This window comes from Condylostylus longicornis, unplaced genomic scaffold (genome assembly GCF_029603195.1).
Source record: "Condylostylus longicornis isolate FDR11 unplaced genomic scaffold, ASM2960319v2 ptg000038l, whole genome shotgun sequence".
Taxonomy (NCBI): domain Eukaryota; kingdom Metazoa; phylum Arthropoda; class Insecta; order Diptera; family Dolichopodidae; genus Condylostylus; species Condylostylus longicornis.
Window position 1 is genome coordinate 1,421,589 of NW_026578007.1, and position 20,103 is coordinate 1,441,691.

General features: G+C 27.2%; 1 protein-coding gene across 1 annotated transcript in view; it reads left to right on the forward strand.

Annotated features, from left to right (window-relative positions):
• LOC129609226 (uncharacterized) overlaps positions 1 to 18,431 on the forward strand; it is a 27,969-nt gene extending 9,538 nt beyond the window's left edge. Inside the window, exon 9 of the mRNA XM_055521158.1 lies at positions 18,339 to 18,431. Coding sequence (XP_055377133.1) covers positions 18,339 to 18,431 — 93 coding nt within the window. The remainder of the gene's footprint in view (positions 1 to 18,338) is intronic.
• Positions 18,432 to 20,103: the final 1,672 nt, after the last annotated feature.

The window sequence follows — 20,103 nt, forward strand, 5'->3', positions numbered from 1 at the left end:
CTGAAGGAGTTTACCGATTTGTAAATGATTTTTAAAAACGTATGTTATACTTTATGTTTAGACTGAATTGATTTATAATTTATTAATTAAAATAGGTTCATATACAATTAAAGTTTATTGGAAATTTTTAAAATTTTACATAATTATTTCAGATTATCACATTGCTGTTACAATATAATTGTAAAATATTTCAGAATATTACAAACTAAATTGTTTGCTTTTTTTATTTTTTCTTTAAGATTTTCTCAAATTAAAAATTTAACACACAAATGAAATTTCAAAAATCATAAAGTACAACATGTTTTATATGAATATTATTAGGTAAGAACACACTCAAACGGGCTTGATAGTCACTAAATTGCTGATACTCAGTTCAGTTCTCACTTTTTTAAAAACAAGACTTTTCGGGTTATACGGAATAATATTGAATTAATTAAAACACACATAGTTTCTTAAAATAAATCAGCGTTTACAACTTTGTTTAGGGCTATCATCATCTTCTTAAAAAATATTAAGAATGAATATTACTTGACGGAGTTTACGTTGGATTTTGTAAATATTTGAAGTTGTACCCAAATTTATAAATATTGAGAAATTAAAGCAGTTAATCTTTTTATTAGAATGTTAAAATTTCATCTCGTCGATAAAAAAATTACAGAATTCATGAATAGAGCCCTCTGTTGCCGATGTCGGGTTATCACAACATATTCTTTTCAAATATGTATTTATATTGGATTTAGATATCTTTTATCCGATTAATTATATGAATAACCGGTTTCACCAGAACATTTTAAATAATTAAAATCTTCGAAACGTCAATTTAAATAAAGACACAAGCATTTGTTGCGGAATAGCATGTGCATATTATTTTAGAAAGTATACAGTATAAGAAGTATACAAATTTATAAAAAAAGTGAGCACTTTATTTAGCTTGTGAGAAAAGATATGTGAGCACGTACATTTTGAAATACACTTAGTTGTGTTTTATTTGTCTTTACCAGAAATAATCCTTCCATGCATTAACCTTTTTCATGTCTTCATTTCAAAATGAATCCCGTTATTAAAAACATTAATTTTTTATTACAAGAAACATAGTAGCAACTTTCATTTTAAAAACCTTTGACACTATTAAATTCTTTCTTTTTATAATTTAGAAATATTAAGCTTTATGGAGATTTACTTCTGTACGAAATGCTATGAAATGAACCAATCATCCTATTTTATGGCAGAAAATGAAATATTATCTATTAAGCATAATTTTGGAATATAGCTATTATGGTCACAAAATTTAATTTTCAAAATCACGATGCTCAAAATAAACCTTTACTTTTTTGAAAGGCTATACTTTTTGGTGTATGTGCCTGAGCTAATTTTCTTGCTTATTAATATCTTACATATGTCATATTTTCAAAATGTCTGCATACAACTTAAACCATCCTGTACAACAATACATTAAATTAAACAACAGGTTTCTGTATATTTCTTTCTATATACAATATAGTAAAATACCTTATGAATAAAATACCTTACGTATATGTACCTTGTAAATACCTTATGTTCAAGCAAATCTACACAATGCAATGCAAAGATAAACTTAAAAGTAATAAAGAAGTGTATAGTTGAATACCGACCGCCTAATCATACATCAAATAATCGCTAATAAGTAAAATTATATTTCATAGGAAAATGTATGGCTAGTACCACATGTATAGTTATAGAAACAAATGAATAAAAAAGTAAAAATGATTGGAAAAGATTAAAGAAAATTCAAAAAATTGCATTTAATAATTGAAGGGAGGTAAAAATAGTCGAATAGTGAATTTTAAATAAATTTGTAATGAAGAAAAGAAAAAACCTATAGTACAAAAAAAGACAAAGCGAAATAATTGATTTTTTCTTCACATTTTTTTTAATAGTTATTTATTTACTAGTTTTTACAATGCATTTAATGATTGTAATAGTTATAATAATAATTTGGTTACAAATTTAATCGATTCGGACAATTTGCCATAAATAATAATTTAATTGAGAATCGATTTTTAGCTTTTCACATCATCATTACAATTATAGATGATGACCACAGCATAACGAAAAAAATTGCTAAAATTTAAGACATTGTATGCGTATGGTTTTAGCAATTATTTAGGATAAGCACGAAAGACAAAATTTTCAGGAAACCGACTTTCAGTTAAATTCCTCGAAAATTGTTCAGAATATTTCAATATTTTCAGAACTATTCTGTTCTGAAACATATTTGCCTATTAAATAAAAACATTACGTTCTATTATTTCTCAAAGCTACAATATTGCCTAAAAACAAAACCCGGCCATATCTTAGGAATTTTTAATTTCACAGTCATGGAGTATTCTGAAACTGGAGAGCTGACAGTATTGAAATACAATAAAATAATTAATTTTTAGCCAATTTTGCGTCATAAATTACTTGGCATTAAAATTATAAAAAATCATAAAATATTGTAAACTCATTCAAGTTAAGACAAATCCATTGAAAAGAATAATGAAAAATCATTCCCATTAAAAACCGTAAAAAACGTCTGTTAGGTGCATAAAGTGAAAAAATTGTACTTATCCGAAACATGTACTAAACCCAAGATATACATACATAAAGTGAAGAAACATATTGGAACACAAATAAATAATAAATTAAAAAATAAATTACATAATCATAATAAATTATAATATAAAGTATTCATTTAGTTTTTAGATTTAAAAGACAATTATGCATAAATTATATTTAGCCGATTTATATAGGCGTAATTAGAATGTGATTATAAGGTTTAATAGATGTTTTCTTTTGATAATGTAAATTAATTTCGGAATTTCATAAATTACTTTTATTACTATCGTAATAAATTTAGCATTCTCGTATAATCATATTACATCGTATTATATATGAAGTAATTGACTTTACCTCAGGTATTTTAAAATAATGCTAACATTTAATGCTTAAACAAAATGTCCCCAAATATAGTAATTAAATTGCTTCATCTACGTATCAATATACGTATGATTTAATTTAATTAAATTATTTTCGATCAAAGTTGTTTTGTATTTCATACAGTTCTTATAATTTCAATAAGTTCAAATAAGAAGTTGTTTGCGAAATATTTGTTGCATATAGTGCAATATTGTTAAGAGTAGCGAAACCTTTTGAAAATCAACCACTGATTAAATTGCTTGTCATCAAATGACTTTGTAAAAATTTCAAAAAATTTTTGTTATGAAAAATATTTAAATTTGAATTCAATTATACATTTTCTGAGGCCACAAACCTAATTAAAATAAAGTTGGGTCAAAAATTAAATTCATTTAGGACAGGCAATGAGCACGAAACTTTTGAAATGAAACAAATAAAACGTTTGAATTCAAGGTATTAATTGCTATATTAATAAATATTAATAAAAGAAAAATAATTATATTTTTAATGGAACCTCATTTACCGTTAGCTTTCTGCATTTATAGAAATTTGGAAAAGCTTGTAGCTTCAAAAATCTAGAGGAAAACAGACGGACAGAGTCAAACTAAGGTTTGAAAGTTTGCACCTACAGCATCTGTAACATTGCAGATTACAGCAACGTTATTGTAAGTTACTGTAAGATTACAGTAACATTGATTACATTTTTAATTGAGCGAAGAGCTTTAAAAAGACTTAAATTTTAATTTTTTAATTTATTTACTTGTGCAATACTATTTTTTAATTTGAATTTTTACCGACCGTATTGTGTATACGTTACAATAGGTAGGTTATGTGGTAGCAACAAATTTTGCATATGGAGTTTTCGATGGGAATGCACTTCTCCATAGTAGGGAAATGTAAACTATTTTTAGCAACCTGTCGGTCTGTGTGTGGACGCGTGTGTCTCAAGTTCGGCTGAACCGATTTTGATGAAATTTTATATGTAAGTTTATTTCGACCATGGCATGGATTGATCAACCCGTGATATATCTTTTGGGATATATTAGGCCTCGGGAGCTGCACTTTTTAGCGGGCCTGTTTTACATTTTTGACCATTTTGAAGAAAATATTGAACCAATTTACTTGAAAATCAGATGTCAGCAACTGGACGTTTACTACAGGGCAAATATACATTTTTGCGTATACAAAGAGAAATAATCAACCGATTTCATTGAAATTTAATATTTAAATTCTTCGTACTAAAACAATGAACATGTAAATTTTTTTGAAAGATTAGGGCTCGAAAACTGATCTGCGGGCCGATTTTACATTTTTTAAGCATATCAACGGAACAGATCGATGGAATTTCTTGAAATTTGATATTTGAGTTCTGGTTGTTACAGAAACCAACTGGCAAGCATTTCAAGGAATTCGAGCACAAAGCGAAACTCTACTAAGAGCCAAATTTACAATTTTCTAGGCATGTTAACTATAAGCTTACTAATGCCCTAAAAATTGTAAAGAAGTATTTATTTTTATAATATTCCGTAACATTTTCACTTAACTAAGCAATACACATTGCGGTCCGTTATGTGGTGACCGCATCACACTTTTTTTAATATGAATTTCTTTTTTTCATTATTTTCTTTTTATTTAAATGGATATCTTTAATTTTAAATTAATAATTTTTTTAAAACAATAATAGTTTTTTTTTACAATTTTCAAAATTTTTTTACAAATCTTGAAGGGCACAAAACTAAGAGAAAGTTACAGGTTACAGTAATTGGTTACTGTAAAAAATTTACAACTTTACAGTGGTTACTGTAAGTTACTGTAACTATCCAAACCCTAAGTAAAACTAATAAGAAAATTGTTTCAAAGATTTTTTGAAAACGTGCTATAAACTTCTTACACACCACAATTATAATGTAAAAAATCCAAAAGATTGAAAATAGAATTTAAATTTTAGAATAATCAGAATTTCTGTATCAGATTCAAACAGAATTTAAATTTTTAGTAACATGCAATTTCATATTTACGTATTTTATCAATTATTTTATGTATTTCTTTTAGAAATTGAAAGTCTGCTCCTGATCCTTATTATATAAAATCCATATTAAATAATTCACCGCAATATTCCAAATCTATTTGTACTAAATTTGTAAATTATACTTTAACCTTATTATAGCACAACAAATGTAACTTGAACTTATATGTCATATATCTGGTTCGATACTTTTATATTTGTGTAAATTTCAGCGAATACTTGAATATGATTAGTGTAATGTAGAATAAATGGTGCAGTGGTTATGGCACCGGTCCTTTAACCGAAGGGTCTCGGGTTCAAACCCCAGTCAGGTCACTATAAAAATTATATTCAGTATTATATAGCTTAATATACAATACTAATAAATATTATACAAGTAATTTTCAAATATTCATAATATTCAATATTAAAATAAAGTTGGATCAAACCAATGGTTTGTATTGTAGCACTTTTCCTTTCAACAAGTAAAAATTCTGCTTTTAAATACAGTCTTGTACCTATCAAACTATTAAAATTATTTTTATTCATATACAAAGCTATTTCTAGGATTGCATATACTTAGGATGATGAATACATGCAGTCTTTGACATAAAGCAAAAATTAATATAAAGAGGGGTTAACATAATGCTCGATTTTAGGGGTTAATTGTGTGATTTAAGAAAAACAATTGTATTTTTAATGTCATGGAATTTACCGTTAGCTTTTTGTGTTTATAGAAATTTGAAAAAGCTTGCGGTTTCGGAAATATAAAGTCTCAAAAATTCAAATTTTACAAATTTCAAGAGGCGGTAACTTGAGAGGGGGTGGAGATGGAAAAAAATTTTCTTCTAACTAAATGAACAATTTGATGTCTAAAAGCTAAAATTTCAAACTTCTACAGGCTGGGGTCTAGAAGAAAAACGAAATCAAAAATTTGGAAAAAAAAATACTTTAGATAACGGTAAATTTGAACGGCCATTTTGTTTTTCTAAAGTTTAAGTATAGTATACCGCGGTAGGGGAAGCAAGCCGCTGCCTTTCTGCGTTTGCAAAATTTCAAAATTGCTTATGGTTTCATTGCAACAAATAGTTAAAAAAGGCCATTTTTAGGGTTTTGGGGGGGATAACTTCTAAAGGGGGGGAGATAGGTAAAAATTTTGTTCTACGGAAATAAGTTTCTAGTAAAGATCTATGTACGTATTAAATTTCAGCTTTCTATTTCTATTATATCAGGTGGACGGACGGACGGACGGACGGACGGACGAATGGTCGGACGGACGGACGGACGGACAGAGTGAAACTTATAAACACTTTTTTTCAAAAAGTTTTTGAAAAAGTGCTAAAAAAAAATAAAACTACGGCAGGCTAGTCACCTACCTGTAAACTCTATGACGCTATGAAACTAGAGTATGATATCATTCACTAGCCCTATGCTCCTCCTAGGAGTGAAGAAGGAAAAAAATTGTAGAATAAATCATACTTAATGTAAATATTGAATAATTTTTAAATCTAAAAATAGCATGATCCACGACAAAGCAGTTTCTTTTATTAAAAGTTGTTCTTTTCCTACCTTTTGATCTTAACGTTCACGTACATACATTTTTCTATTGCTTACTGGTATCATAATAGGAATAAAATTACAATTTAGAGTAAAAGAAAATGGAAAAAGACATACTGTGGCGATACAAAACCAAAAAGAGTAAAAGAAAAAAAAGTTTTCAATAAAGAATCAGATTTGATTGAACTTTTTAAGTTCCATACTTCAATAATTTTTTATAATTATCAAATCATTCCAAATACTTCTTCCAATGTTTTTTCCTACTTTCAGACGTATAGCGGAATTTTGTTTTAAGGAAAACACTACAAAAAATGGTTAGCTAAGAGAAGTATAGTTTTAAATGGCACCAGTGTGCCACGAGTAGGACAGAAGCAGCATTTAATGGTATTAAAACAGAACTATTTAAAAAATTACATTTAAGTTTTTCGAAACTTTTCAAATATTCTGTTTTTTTTTTTTTTGCCCCTAAAATTTTACAGAAATTTTTTCTTACATTTAATCTGATTGTTTTTCTAATTTTTCATTTTCTTAAAACAAAGTACGCTAAAATTTCAGCATTTTTATTGTCATTTTTTAAAGCAACGTTTTTGTTCGTTTCTTTTTTTCTCCTACAAAATATTTTCAGATTTTTTGATCTTTAAATTTTTTTGTTAATTTTTTGTCGTCCAAACTTTAACAAAACATAAAAAATCTGATTTGGAAGATAAAGAAGCAAAGTATCGAAAAATTCATTCACAAATAAAAAAAAAAGAAGAAAGAAAACATTCTTAATTTTTTTTTCTTCAATTTTAATTTCAGGAGTTCGTTGCCACCAACAAGAACTCTACGTCATAAAAATCTATGTCACCAAAATAAATGTATAGATTTTGGAGATACAATAGATTAAATGACCATTTCAAGTCTACAATGGTTCATTTTTACCGGGTTGATGTTTATTCCAACTGTTGAAATACATTTATTAAATTAAGAGTTAAGAAATTGAAAATTTTTATACACATTCTAAGTTTTAATATTTTCAAATTTGTTTTTGACTTTGCAGTTCCGTTTTACTTAAAGAAATAGTATGAAAGTTACTATGTTGTAGTTCCACGAACAATACTTTCCTTTAAAATAATTGAATTTTCGATTTATTTCAAACCAATACAGATATAAATTTTTTAAAATTGATTGCGAGCCTAACAATTTCGCTTTTTGAAAGCTTTAGAAGTTTTATTTTTTCAACCCTTAAACAATTAAAAAACAAAACAAAAATCCTATTTTTTCTTTCTAGGAGAATTCTAATCTAATTTCTGAGAGGTCGTGAAGCCAATATATACACAACTTCACGAGTGAGAGAACAAAAGAACTCGTTCCCTCGCTTCTTTTGTTCAATTATTCTGAGCCAAAGAAGTACTTTTACGTGATCTTATTTTCAAGAATCATTTTAATTTTTATTAAATTGTTAATTTGCCATTATTATTACGAAAACTATTAACAAATTCTGTGGGAACCGAGAAGACATTTGTTAGAGCGTGAAGCTTTAATATGTATAGAATTATGAATAATAATACAATTATCAAATCATATATTGTCACTTAAAAGCGGCAATTAAAAATTTCATCCATCTCAATTTTCATAAATCTCATAAAGATTTTATCTTAAATTATTACCAATAAATTGTAATGCAAGCTAGTTTTACGCCATCTTCTATCACATTGTTATACGCTTAACAATCATTAAACACTTAATTCCCAATTGATATTGATGCAATTTAGTTGAAATGAAGAATTTGTAAAAGCAAATAAAGAATGAATTAACTAATTTTGAAATAAAACAAAATTGTTAAATGTTATACAAAATGCACTATTTAAAAAACTAATAATTTATTGTCTAACATGTTGTTATATTCATTTTGCAGTGGATTATTATTACCAAAGCACTAACTAGTATAAGACAATTGTTGAAAAACAAAAACTATGTTATAATATTAACAATATTAAAGTTTTTTAAACATCATTTTTAAAATGATAATCAATTGTCTATCATCATTTTCAATATGTCATCATGACAATGATTGTTGTCATCAGGAGTATAGAAATCATTTAAAGCGTCACTTTATAAAATTTGCCTTAGGGAATACTATAATAATCAATATATAATAATAAGACGAGAATAGATGCAGTTGGGTAAGACAACTGACGGATATCTTAAAAAATATTTAAAAAATTATTGTTTCCAAACCATGTTATTTGCTTGATGTAAAAGTTTAAAATTAACAAAAAAAATAGTGATAAAATTGTGAGAGCTGCTTGTCTAAATTCTGATCTTAGATGATTTTAGCTGAAAAACGGCACTATAAATAAACTCGCTATGAAAATTTTTACCATATTATCATGCACCAAGTCTTTCTTCGGATGCATATGTAATAAATTATTTCACAGTAAACTATTCAATGTACTCCAGCCGCTATTCTAATTAAATATAGTATTTGCGCTACGATCAAGTTAAAATAAGTGGAGAACTGCCAATTACAGAATTTTTAAAAATTTGCTTGACAAATATAGAAGGCGAACATTTTTTTATTCCAAAGTGTCAAGTTAATATAAATTTAATTCGCGTCAACTGGTCAAATGAAATTTTTGAACGCGGCTTTTTGAACTATGTTATTTTGATATCAAACTCGTAGAAGAATATTTTAACGCTAATATAAGACATTTTGGAAAATGAAGATCATTTATTTGTATTCTTAATGACATTACGAAAGACAACGTTGTAATAATCATTTGTATTTACTACAAATGACAATACGGGTGATAGCAAAAATGAAATTACGAATAATGAAGCAGGAATTTCATTTGTGACATTTGCTGTTATTTTTTTAGTTTGGATATTATACGTTATATTTAATGTTTCCAAATTTCCCATGTTTTTCTTAATTCAATTGAGAACATTTTGATAAAATTTTTGACTTCCTTAAAGTTTTCTAAAAAAAATTTTGTGTAAATTTTGTAGTTATTTTTTTTTTACCGCCCGTATTGTGTATACAATAGGTAGGTTATGTGATGGCAACAAATTTTGCATATCGAGTTTTCGGTGGGAATGCACTTCTCCATAGTAGGAGATTGTAAAAAAAACTATTTTTAGCAACCTGTCGGTTTGTCGGTCTGTGTGTGCACACGTGTATCTCAAGTTCGGCTGAACCGATTTTGATGAAATTTTATATGTAAGTTTATTTCGACCATGGCACGGATTGATCAACTTTTGGGATATATCAGGCCTCGGGAACTGCACTTTTTAGCGGCCCGATTTTACATTTTTCACCATTTTGAAGAAAATATTCAACCGAATTACTTGTAATTTCATATATGAATTTGCTCGACCGTCCGGCAAACCTCCTAACTTTCGGGAGAAATCAGGCGTCAGCAACTGGACGTTTACTACGGGCCAAATATACATTTTTGCGTATATAAAGAGAAATAAGCAACCGATTTCATTGAAATTTAATATTTAAATTCTTCGTACTAAAACAATGAACATGTAAATTTTTTGAAAAGAGTAGGGCTCGAAAACGGATCTGCAGGCCTATTTTACATTTTTCACCATATCTACGGACCGAATTGATGGAATTTCTTGAAATTTGATATTTGAGTTCTGGTTGTTACGGAAACTAACTGTTGAGCATTTCAGGGAATTCTGGTAGCACAAAATGAAATTCTATTAAGAGCTAAATTTACATTTTTCTAGGTATGTTAACTATAAGCTTACTAATGTCCTAAAAATTGGAAAGAAGTATTTAACAGACATTTTTATAATATTCTATAACACTTTCACTTATCTAGACAATACATCAGGCCGCATCAGATTTTGTCGTGTTGTTGCTATCACTTTTAGAACGTTGGTAATCCAATTTTGTTTCAAAATATATTATTACAAATCAAGACGACGTACACATAAATGCTAAAAATATTTACAATAAAATTCTTATTATGTTATATAGAAAACGTACGTCAACTCTAAAGAGTGTTTTTACTTCTCATTCCTCAGAACATAGACAAACTAAATAATAATAGAAGAAGAGAGTAGGTAAAGTAGGTTTTGTTCTTGGTACCCTAGCATTTTCATTTCTTTTAAATTTCCGTTTTCTTCTTTTCTTGCTTTTGTTATTTTAAAGTCTATGATTTTTGATCGCGAATCGGAAAATGGAATCAAGCAAAATTGTAAATAAAGTAAAAACAAAATTAAAAATCAAAATATTATAAACAATACGAAAGGGACAAAGAAATAAAATATAAGAATAGAAGAGAAACAAAAAAATTTAAAATCCAGTTGTGATGTACTGTACGCGCCATGCCGACACAAGAAACGGTTGCTAATTCAAAAGTAAAATTGAAAAAAATAAGACTTAATTTAACATGAAAAACTTAAGGAAAAACATAACCTGAAATTGTTATTTATGGATTTGTGCAAGTTTTTGTCGCATTCGCGTTATGCGACTAATTGGGTATGAAATGTTTTTTGTTTTTCGTTATTTTTCAACTTCTTATAATTTTCTTTGTAAAAAGCAAACGACACAACATAGAAAAATTATAAAAAAATTTTAAAGTAAAAATGATTAAAGTAAAATAAAAAAATTCAATCGCACAACACAAAATTAACAGACAGAAAATTGAAACTCTACAGACATTGAAGACATTGTTCTCTACATTAATTACAAGCGCTTTTAAGAAAAAAAGAACAAGAAGCAAAATCAATAGAGAATTTAGAATTTTTTCTTACAATTTCAAAGGAAATTTTTAATTTCAAAATAAATGAACTTGATTTTTCCGCCAGAATCTGAGGGATATTGCCATTTATTCTAGTGTTCAGTTTGAATTTTCAAAAATTTTATGAAGTGAAACAGAAATTTGTACAAGTGTCCTTATAATTTATAGAAAAACAAAAGCAAATTCGAATCACTGTGCAAATTTATTATTTTTTTTAATTAAATCGAAAATAATTAAATAATCCGATCAAAATTGTTCGATTTAAATTGGAAAACACACTCTCCCTTTCACTCAACTCTAAAAAAGCATAATTGAATACCGTTTTCTTTAGTTTCGTTAATTATTAAAATCTATTATAATAATTGTAACACGCACTAAACTCACGCACAAGCTTTAATCAGCATCCTTAATACAATACCCAACCAGATAAGTTACGCAATACCTTGCCGTGGTGCGTAAGTTATATATATATGAAATATGTAAAAATATCTCGCCATTACATACATATTCATGCAAGTTCTTCTTTTGGTTTTACAGTTCTTTAGAGATGATTTCCTCAAAACTGCATAGACATGCTCGTCTAGTTTATTATTTTGAAATATTCTTTTACAGCGCTTAATCTTCATTCTCTTCGCCAACCCCTAGTTTAGATACCTTCTGGTTAAGAAGCATTCTTATTACATGACATTATACATTTGAATTAAATCTTAATTTAATCTACATTTAATATATCAGAAAATATATATTTACCAAATTCATACAAAACTATGAATATTGTTGTGCTTGCGGGGTAATTAATCTGAGGTGAAAATAGTTTAATACTGTTTAACAATGGTTTAATGATGAGCTGCGATAATTTAAAAAAATTTAATGCAATTTACAATATGTAATACAGCTTGGTGTTTAAAATATACTAGACAAAATTTATAAGCTTGCTTAAAAATAAGTTATACTCGTAATAATTTAAATATGTGTAGTACATAAAGTTAATCTTAATCAATATCCAGTAAATTATTTATCTATTTCAATCATTTTTAAATGTTTTAGAAATTTTATATACAAGCAGTTTTATATAGCTGCCTTTCATACACATACACAGAAGTCATACACAGAAGTCTTTTTGGAAATAAATGCAATTAAAGTTTATTCGATGTGACACGATCAATCTTAATTTTTTTCAAAGATAATTTTTGTCATTTCATCAAGGATTTTTTTTACCTTTATTTCACTTAGAAACGTCTGTAGAGTAACTTATATTGGAAAAAAACCCTCTTTTTGGAATTTGATTAGTTTTTTTTTATGTAGGTTTTCGCTTTTTGTAAAGCTACAAATTATTATTATTACAATTATTATTAAATTGACATTCTGTTAACAAAAATATCATGTCATTTTGTTCGAGTAAAGGTAACCATACTGTGAACTTATGATTTTTTCCATAATTTTTTCTCATTTTTAATTTTTTTATGACTGTGAGCTTACTACCGTTTTGCGGCTTTATTTTTGCAATGTTACAATTTTATTTTTTTGTACTTCGTTAATAAGTTTCTTATTTTGCTTTAAACTCTAATGAAATTTATTTCCAATGAAAAAAGAAAAGCCCAAAGACGTGAATATATGATCAATTATTATTAATCGCTAGTGAGAACAGTGTTGTGTCGAACTGTATAGTTTTTAAAATTAAAAATTTTATTTTTTTATAATTTACGACTATATAGAGCGGTCCACATTGTTATAAAAATTCAAACGAAATCATTTCGGATTTGTTTCATTCTGATTTTTTTCTTATAGAGTTATTAAATAAATTAGTAATGATATTGATTGATATACATATATTATGAACTGATAGAAATGGTGAATTGATAGAATTAATCTTAAATTCATTATTAATCTTTTTATCTCAGAAAGTAATAATATAGATTAAATACATAGGAAAATCAAAAAGTTTGCAGTTGAATTAGCAAAAATTTTAATACGTGTCGCATGGTTTGCGAAGTAAATAAATAATTGATTTTATTTGAGCAATCAGCATCTACATAAATGTAGCAATAGGGGATTAGACCTATTGGTGGAATTATGTGAATACTTTTAATGACAAAAGACTTTTAAGAAAAAATAATTTAAACGAAAACCGAAATGAGCTAATTTTTATGATTTCTATTGATATTTTCACCGACGGCATTGCATACAATAAGGGAAGTTATGTGATGGCAACAAATTTTGCAAATCAAGTTTTCGGTGGGAACGCACTTCTCCGTAATAGGAAAGTGTAAATAAACTATTTTGAGAGAGGTGTCGGTCTGACTGTCTGTCTGTGCGTGCACGCGTGTATCTCAAGTTCGGCTGAACCGATTTTAATTTTATATGTAGATTTATTTCGACTATGGTACAGATTGATCGACTTTTAAAATATATTACATTTTTACATTTGATCATTTTGAAGAAAATATTCAACAGATTTACTTGAAATTTTATATATAAAGCTTATATTATTATAATATGAAGCTTTATTATAATATAAAACTTTATTCGACAGTATGCGAAACCACCTAACTTTTGGAAGAAATTAGGTGTCACCGTCTGGTCGTTTACCACGGGCCAAATATACATTTTTGCGTATATAATGAAAAATAATTAGCCGATTTCATTGAAATTTAAAATTTAAATTCGAGATGTTAATATAATCAGGGCTCGGAAACCAAACTGAGGGCCGATTTTACATCTTCTACTTTATCTACGTAACGGATTGATGGAATTTATTGAAATTTAATATTTGAGTTCTGGTTGTTACCACAAGTTACTAACAAACTTTTCGTATAATTCGGACGGCACAAGATGAAACTCTACTAAGAGCGAAATTCCTACCTAAAAGTTACATAAAAGTTACCTAAAAGCTTATTGGCGTCCTTAAAATTGTAAAGAAGTGTCTAAAACGCATTTTTTATAATCTTCTGGAATACTGTTACTAATTTAGATAATAAACATTGCGGTCGGTTATGTGCTAATCACATCAGAATTTTTTTTCAATTAAAATCCTTCCGTTTCGTCGAATTCAAAATAACATGAAAACCTCAAAAAAATTAAAAAATTATTTTAAAACTTATTGGGTCACCTCTTTATTCGTAATATTCGTAACTATTTCATGTATGCTATGTTGATTACTTACAATGCAATTGTAAAGAGAGCACGAGTTTTCAATTTAATGACAAAAAAACATATAAACGCATGGAAAAATGAATTAAAATGAAAATAATTGGTGAATCCATAAATGAAAATCGATCGTTAATTTTTTGTAACTGGTTTCTAATATCTTTTTAGTTTTTTCTAACTTTTTCTCATTTATTAAATTTTACATTGATTAAGTTGCTCCTTAACACATTTATTTTAATATAAAACTTGTAAATAAATTGTATATTTACCTGTTTGCTATTCAATTTCCATTTGAAATCATTTTCTGTCCAGAAATTTTCGAATTTGCTAACATTTAAAATTGATTGCCTTTGCAAGAGAAAACAGGAGCCAAGTACTAATTTATATAAATAGCTAAAATTCTTATTAAATTTGAAAAAATCTGATTTTTATTAAAAGGGTTGGAACGAATTAAATTTTAATGTTTTGATAAAAAGCAACTATTTTAACATTATGTGATATACCGTGAGCTAATAATCATGTTATTCATAAAATCCTCACCCAAAAAAAGGATAACATATAATTAAAAGAACAAGTTTTAAAGGAAAAATTGTTTGATAAAAATTGTTGAGATTTTGATATTGCACTTGACCCATTTTCTCATGCCTTACTGACAAAGAAGCGATTTATCTATCTAGGCAAGCTTTAAAGCTGCAGTTTTATTTTTTATTCGTCTCACTCAGTTTTATAATTCACATTTGGGTGAAAACTTTTTTACTCAATTTTTCTAAATGGCTCTTCCCTGCCATAGATGGATTTCGCTTTGTTTCCATGTCAAAATATATATTTATATATATATACTAGAATGCCCTCACAGGCAACATAACATTATTGAACTGTGAAACCTTTAGAGCATTTTGTGAATATTCAGCTTTTAATTCTTTGAGAACACTTATTTCGTTTCTTTTAATATTTACTTTTGTAGGATATGAGAAACTAATTTCAAATAAGCTAAACAATAATGACAAAATATACTTTTAAAAACCATTAATCTAATTTATCCTTAACTTAACTCTTTTGAACGAATAATTATAAACAAAAAAAATTTGATGTGGTCAGCACATAACCGACCGCATTGTGTATTGTCTAGCTAAATGAAAGTGTTACAGAATATTATAAAAATGTCTGTTAAATACTTCTTTCCAATTTTTAGGACATTAGTAAGCTTATAGTTAACATACTTAGAAAAATGTAAATTTGGCTCTTAGTAGAGTTTCGCTTTGTGCTACCCAAATTCCCTGAAATGCTCGCCAGTTAGTTTCGGTAACAACTAGAACTCAAATATCAAATTTCGAGAAATTCCATCAATTTGTTCTGTGGATATGGTGAAAAATGTAAAATCGGCCCGCAAATCCGTTTTCGAGCCCTGATCTTTCCAAAAAATTTATATGTTCATTGTTTTAATACGAGGAGTTCATATATTAAATTTCAATGAAATCGGTTGATTATTTCTCTTTATATACACAAAAATGTATATTTGGCCCGTAGTAAACGTCTAGTTTCCGATGCCTGATTTCTTCCAAAACATACGAATTTTTGCGAACGGTCAAGCTGGGCTTATATATAAAATTTCAAGTAAATCGGCTGAATATTTTCTTCAAAATGTTCAAAAATGTAAAACAGGCTCGCTAAAAAGTGCAGTTCCCGAGGCCTGATATATACCAAAAGTTGATCGATCCGTGCCATGGTGGAAACAAACTTACATATAAAATTTCATCAAAATCGGTTCTGCCGAACTTGAGATACATGCGTGCACACACAGACCGACAGACCGACAGACCGACAGACGGACAGACCGACAGACCGACAGACCGACAGACCGACAGGTTGCTAAAAATAGTTTATTTACACTTCCCTACTATGGAGAAGTACGTTCCCACCGAAAACTCGATATGCAAAATTTGTTGCCATCACATAACCTACCTATTGTTTACACAATACGGTCGGTAAAAACATGGTAGCGCAATAATCTAATGCAAATTAATAATTTAATAAAATAAGCGGCTCAATCTTTGAAAACTTCTAAAATGGAGAATAAAAATATCAGCAAACAAGTATGACACATTTAATGTCTTTATTTTTAATTTAAATTTAAAGTTTTTATTTTCAATTTTAAAGACACTTTATTTAATATCTTGGCATTTGATTTGATATTTTTGTCTTATAAACTTGTTTAGACTTTTTTAACGATTTAATTAAATTAAAAAAAAAATTTGTAGTTAAAATTTTAATTTATTTTTTATATTTATTGGAAGTAGATAACGTTCGTTTTGCAATATATCTAGATGGCTTTAATATTACTTTTTATGGAATGTTCGTAAAATTTGTATAATCTTTAATTTGTATATTAGTTTGCGCTCAATTATTTATAAGATTTTTCTTAGGGAGAAAAGCTTTCTATTTACAAATTAGGTTCATTTATGTTCCATGTCGTCTATTGTATTTCTGGTTGTCTTAATCTTGATGTTAGTAAGGGCACACTTGGGTTTATTATTCAAGTAATTTGAATTATGTTATGTTACGCCTCTATACTTGATCCTTAACCAAAGTAACTTGTCTGGTAATAAAACATCGTTTTTGCGTAAATATGTGGACCGCAGGCAACGAAATTATACCTAAGCAGTATAAAAAAAGCTTATAGATATGTTATACTAAATTGAAACAGTAATTTCAATTGACTTACAGTTTCATACAACCTCTTACTTTTATATGTTTATGGATATTTTATACATAAATATTAGTTACTATATAGTAACTAATATATCCATACAAATTACCAAATTGTTCAAAATTTCAGTTGTATGGCACCAACTTATGAAATTGTGTGGCGCTCATGACAGCTCAACAACTTTTAACGAATATAGCTGCCAATATTTTGTTTTTGCCAAATTTCAGTTTTGTTTTTAAGATATAGCCGAATAACTTTTCAAGTTGTATGGCAACTACCAAAAGGAGCCAAACAATTTCAGCGATATTTACCAAGCACAATAGCCCTAGTAATATATTCAATGCCATTTTAATAGCTTACCTTATATCGTTTCTGAGCTGAGATATAGCAAGATAAATTTTGAAGTTGTGTAGCAGCTACCAATATCTCGATCTTCAAAGTATGTATAATCAAGTCTTAATTCATACATTCTTTTCAATAGAATAGGCAGCACATACGTATATATTAAGTATAAATACAATAATTATATTACCTAAATAATTAAGTATAATATTCAAATATTCTTAATCGGTTTATTTTTTCCTCATACTTGTTTTTCGCAATCATTACAAAAATGCACAGAATTCAAAAGGAATCACTTAATATTTAATTATTTGGCGAAAATTATACAATCACCTCGCGAATCAAAGTATATTTCATCAATTAATTCACTTTGTTTGCAAATACTCGTACAGGTACGCATTGTACCTTACATATTCCGGTTTTTTTTATATATCATATACTCTCAAATGTAAAAAATTTATATACATATGTACGTAATATACAGAAAAATATTTTGCATAAAGTTAAATTATTCTGTATTCACCAATGTATTTTAATTTGTTAACTACATTTCAAAATAAAGAAAAACAAAAAATCGAGTTCGAATTAAATTTTCATACTTTAAAATTGATTATATTATGCCGCTCCAGAATTATTCTTTCATAGGAAAAATGGCCAAAAAAATTACTTATGACTTATATTTACATTCTTTGGCAGTTCTTAAAGCTTTATTTAATCCGATTTCTCTAACGGATATAATTTTAAGACTATTTTGCATTGTTTCTTAATTTACGACACAAATGTATGGCAATATTACAGAATTAAAACTACTAGTGATTATCATGGGTCAATGAATATTAATTAAATAAATTTTTCTGTTATTATGTCGTTTATTTAATTTTTTGTTCGCTTGCGTCGTTAGTTGTTGAAAAATGCTTGGGAAATGCTTTTTGGATTTGAAACAGAACGACATCAGAGCGACGATTATGCAAACAATTGCTGTGGTATGGAATAAAGTTAAAATTACTTTTCTCTTATATGCTCTTGTTATTTAGTCAAGTGCTCTTAGTACTTAAGTCAAGTGCTTCTAATGTATAAAATAAAATCAAATAGTATTCAGCATAATATTTCCTACACACATTAATAAATAGTCATATAGTGTAACTATACAGTGGATTTAATTATTTTTCTTGAACTATTGTAGAGTACATTTTTTTAAATAACACAATCAACATTTAAAAATTTTTTTATGGCAATATTTGTACGAGTATTTTAGATTACATATTGAAAATTTATTCAAAAAATTAAAAAATCTAAGTCTAAACATTGCTGTTGAATCGCAGTTCACGGTCGGCTAATTTAAAATTCCTTTTGATTTTAAAGATAAGGATTTAATAAAAAAAATAACGTGAACTGAATTGATTATTGCATTCTAGAAATGTTTAGGAAGACTTTTTGAAAAACAAAATTTCATTTTAATATAACTACATATGTGATCGAAAATAAAAGCATGGTAAAAAGATAAACTTCTTACAAGATAAAATCTTGATATTGCCGGTTTATATGATTTGGGAAAATTCTAGGATTTTTGATGACCTAATGAGTTCTCTAAACTAAAATTTCTCTATTAAATTTCAATCATTTTTTTTAACTTTCAACAATTAAAATTCATAAGCAAAACTTATTATAGCAGATAGGTTAAAAAATGGCTAGGTGGTAATTATAACAATGAAGGAAATGTATATTGTTCATAATACATTACAATGAACAATTTAAATACAAATTTAAAATTAATAAATTTTGAAAAAGTATATTTCGAATTTTTTACTTCATGATTTGATTCTAACAAATACAAATAAAATTATTATATAATAAATACAAAGATTAATTGTAATTAGAAATTTTTTCAGTCTCTTCTAATGTTGATACTTGTTATCTTTATGTACTACAGTCACTTAGACTTCAGTCAAGAAATTTTTGTATGAATCACAAATAATACTTTGCAAAAAATAATTTAGAATGAATGTGTTTGGAGAGTAAATATTGCAGCACTACTCTGGTAGTGTAAAATAGTCCACATTTTATTTTTGTTTACAATTATTTTGGTTTTTTCTTTGAAAATCTGAAAAAGTTTCTTACAAACGAAGTTTTCTCGAAGAAAAGTTTCTTAAAAACGGCATTTTATTTTTCATTACTAAAAAAATTAAATTTTGTGTTCATTCTTAAAAACAAAATCCATGCAATGCACATAAAATACATTCATCATGTAATCATCATCATCACCTTTGTTATTATCATCATCACTATTTTTTATCATCGTTACTACTATCAAAAGAAATGAATCAACATATAAACGTCATCAATTCCTTTTTCAACAGTTTGTGTATATAACAAAACGGGAAGTACGATATGCTTACAAATATCAACACTATCATGAACGAATGATAATAATTAATATGCAGAATGCATTTTGTAAATTTTATTATTGTTGTTGTTATGTTGTTTTTTTCCTTTGATTTTTTTACGCGAGTACACAATTATACGCGATCAAGAAACCGTATTTTATTCGTTCGGATTTTTTGTTTGTATTTTGTTGATATTTGCATTTAAGGTTTTTGTTCTCAAATAAAAATTGCGTATAGTCTTTCATTTGTTCACATTTTTTTTTCTTGTTTTATTTTTATGAT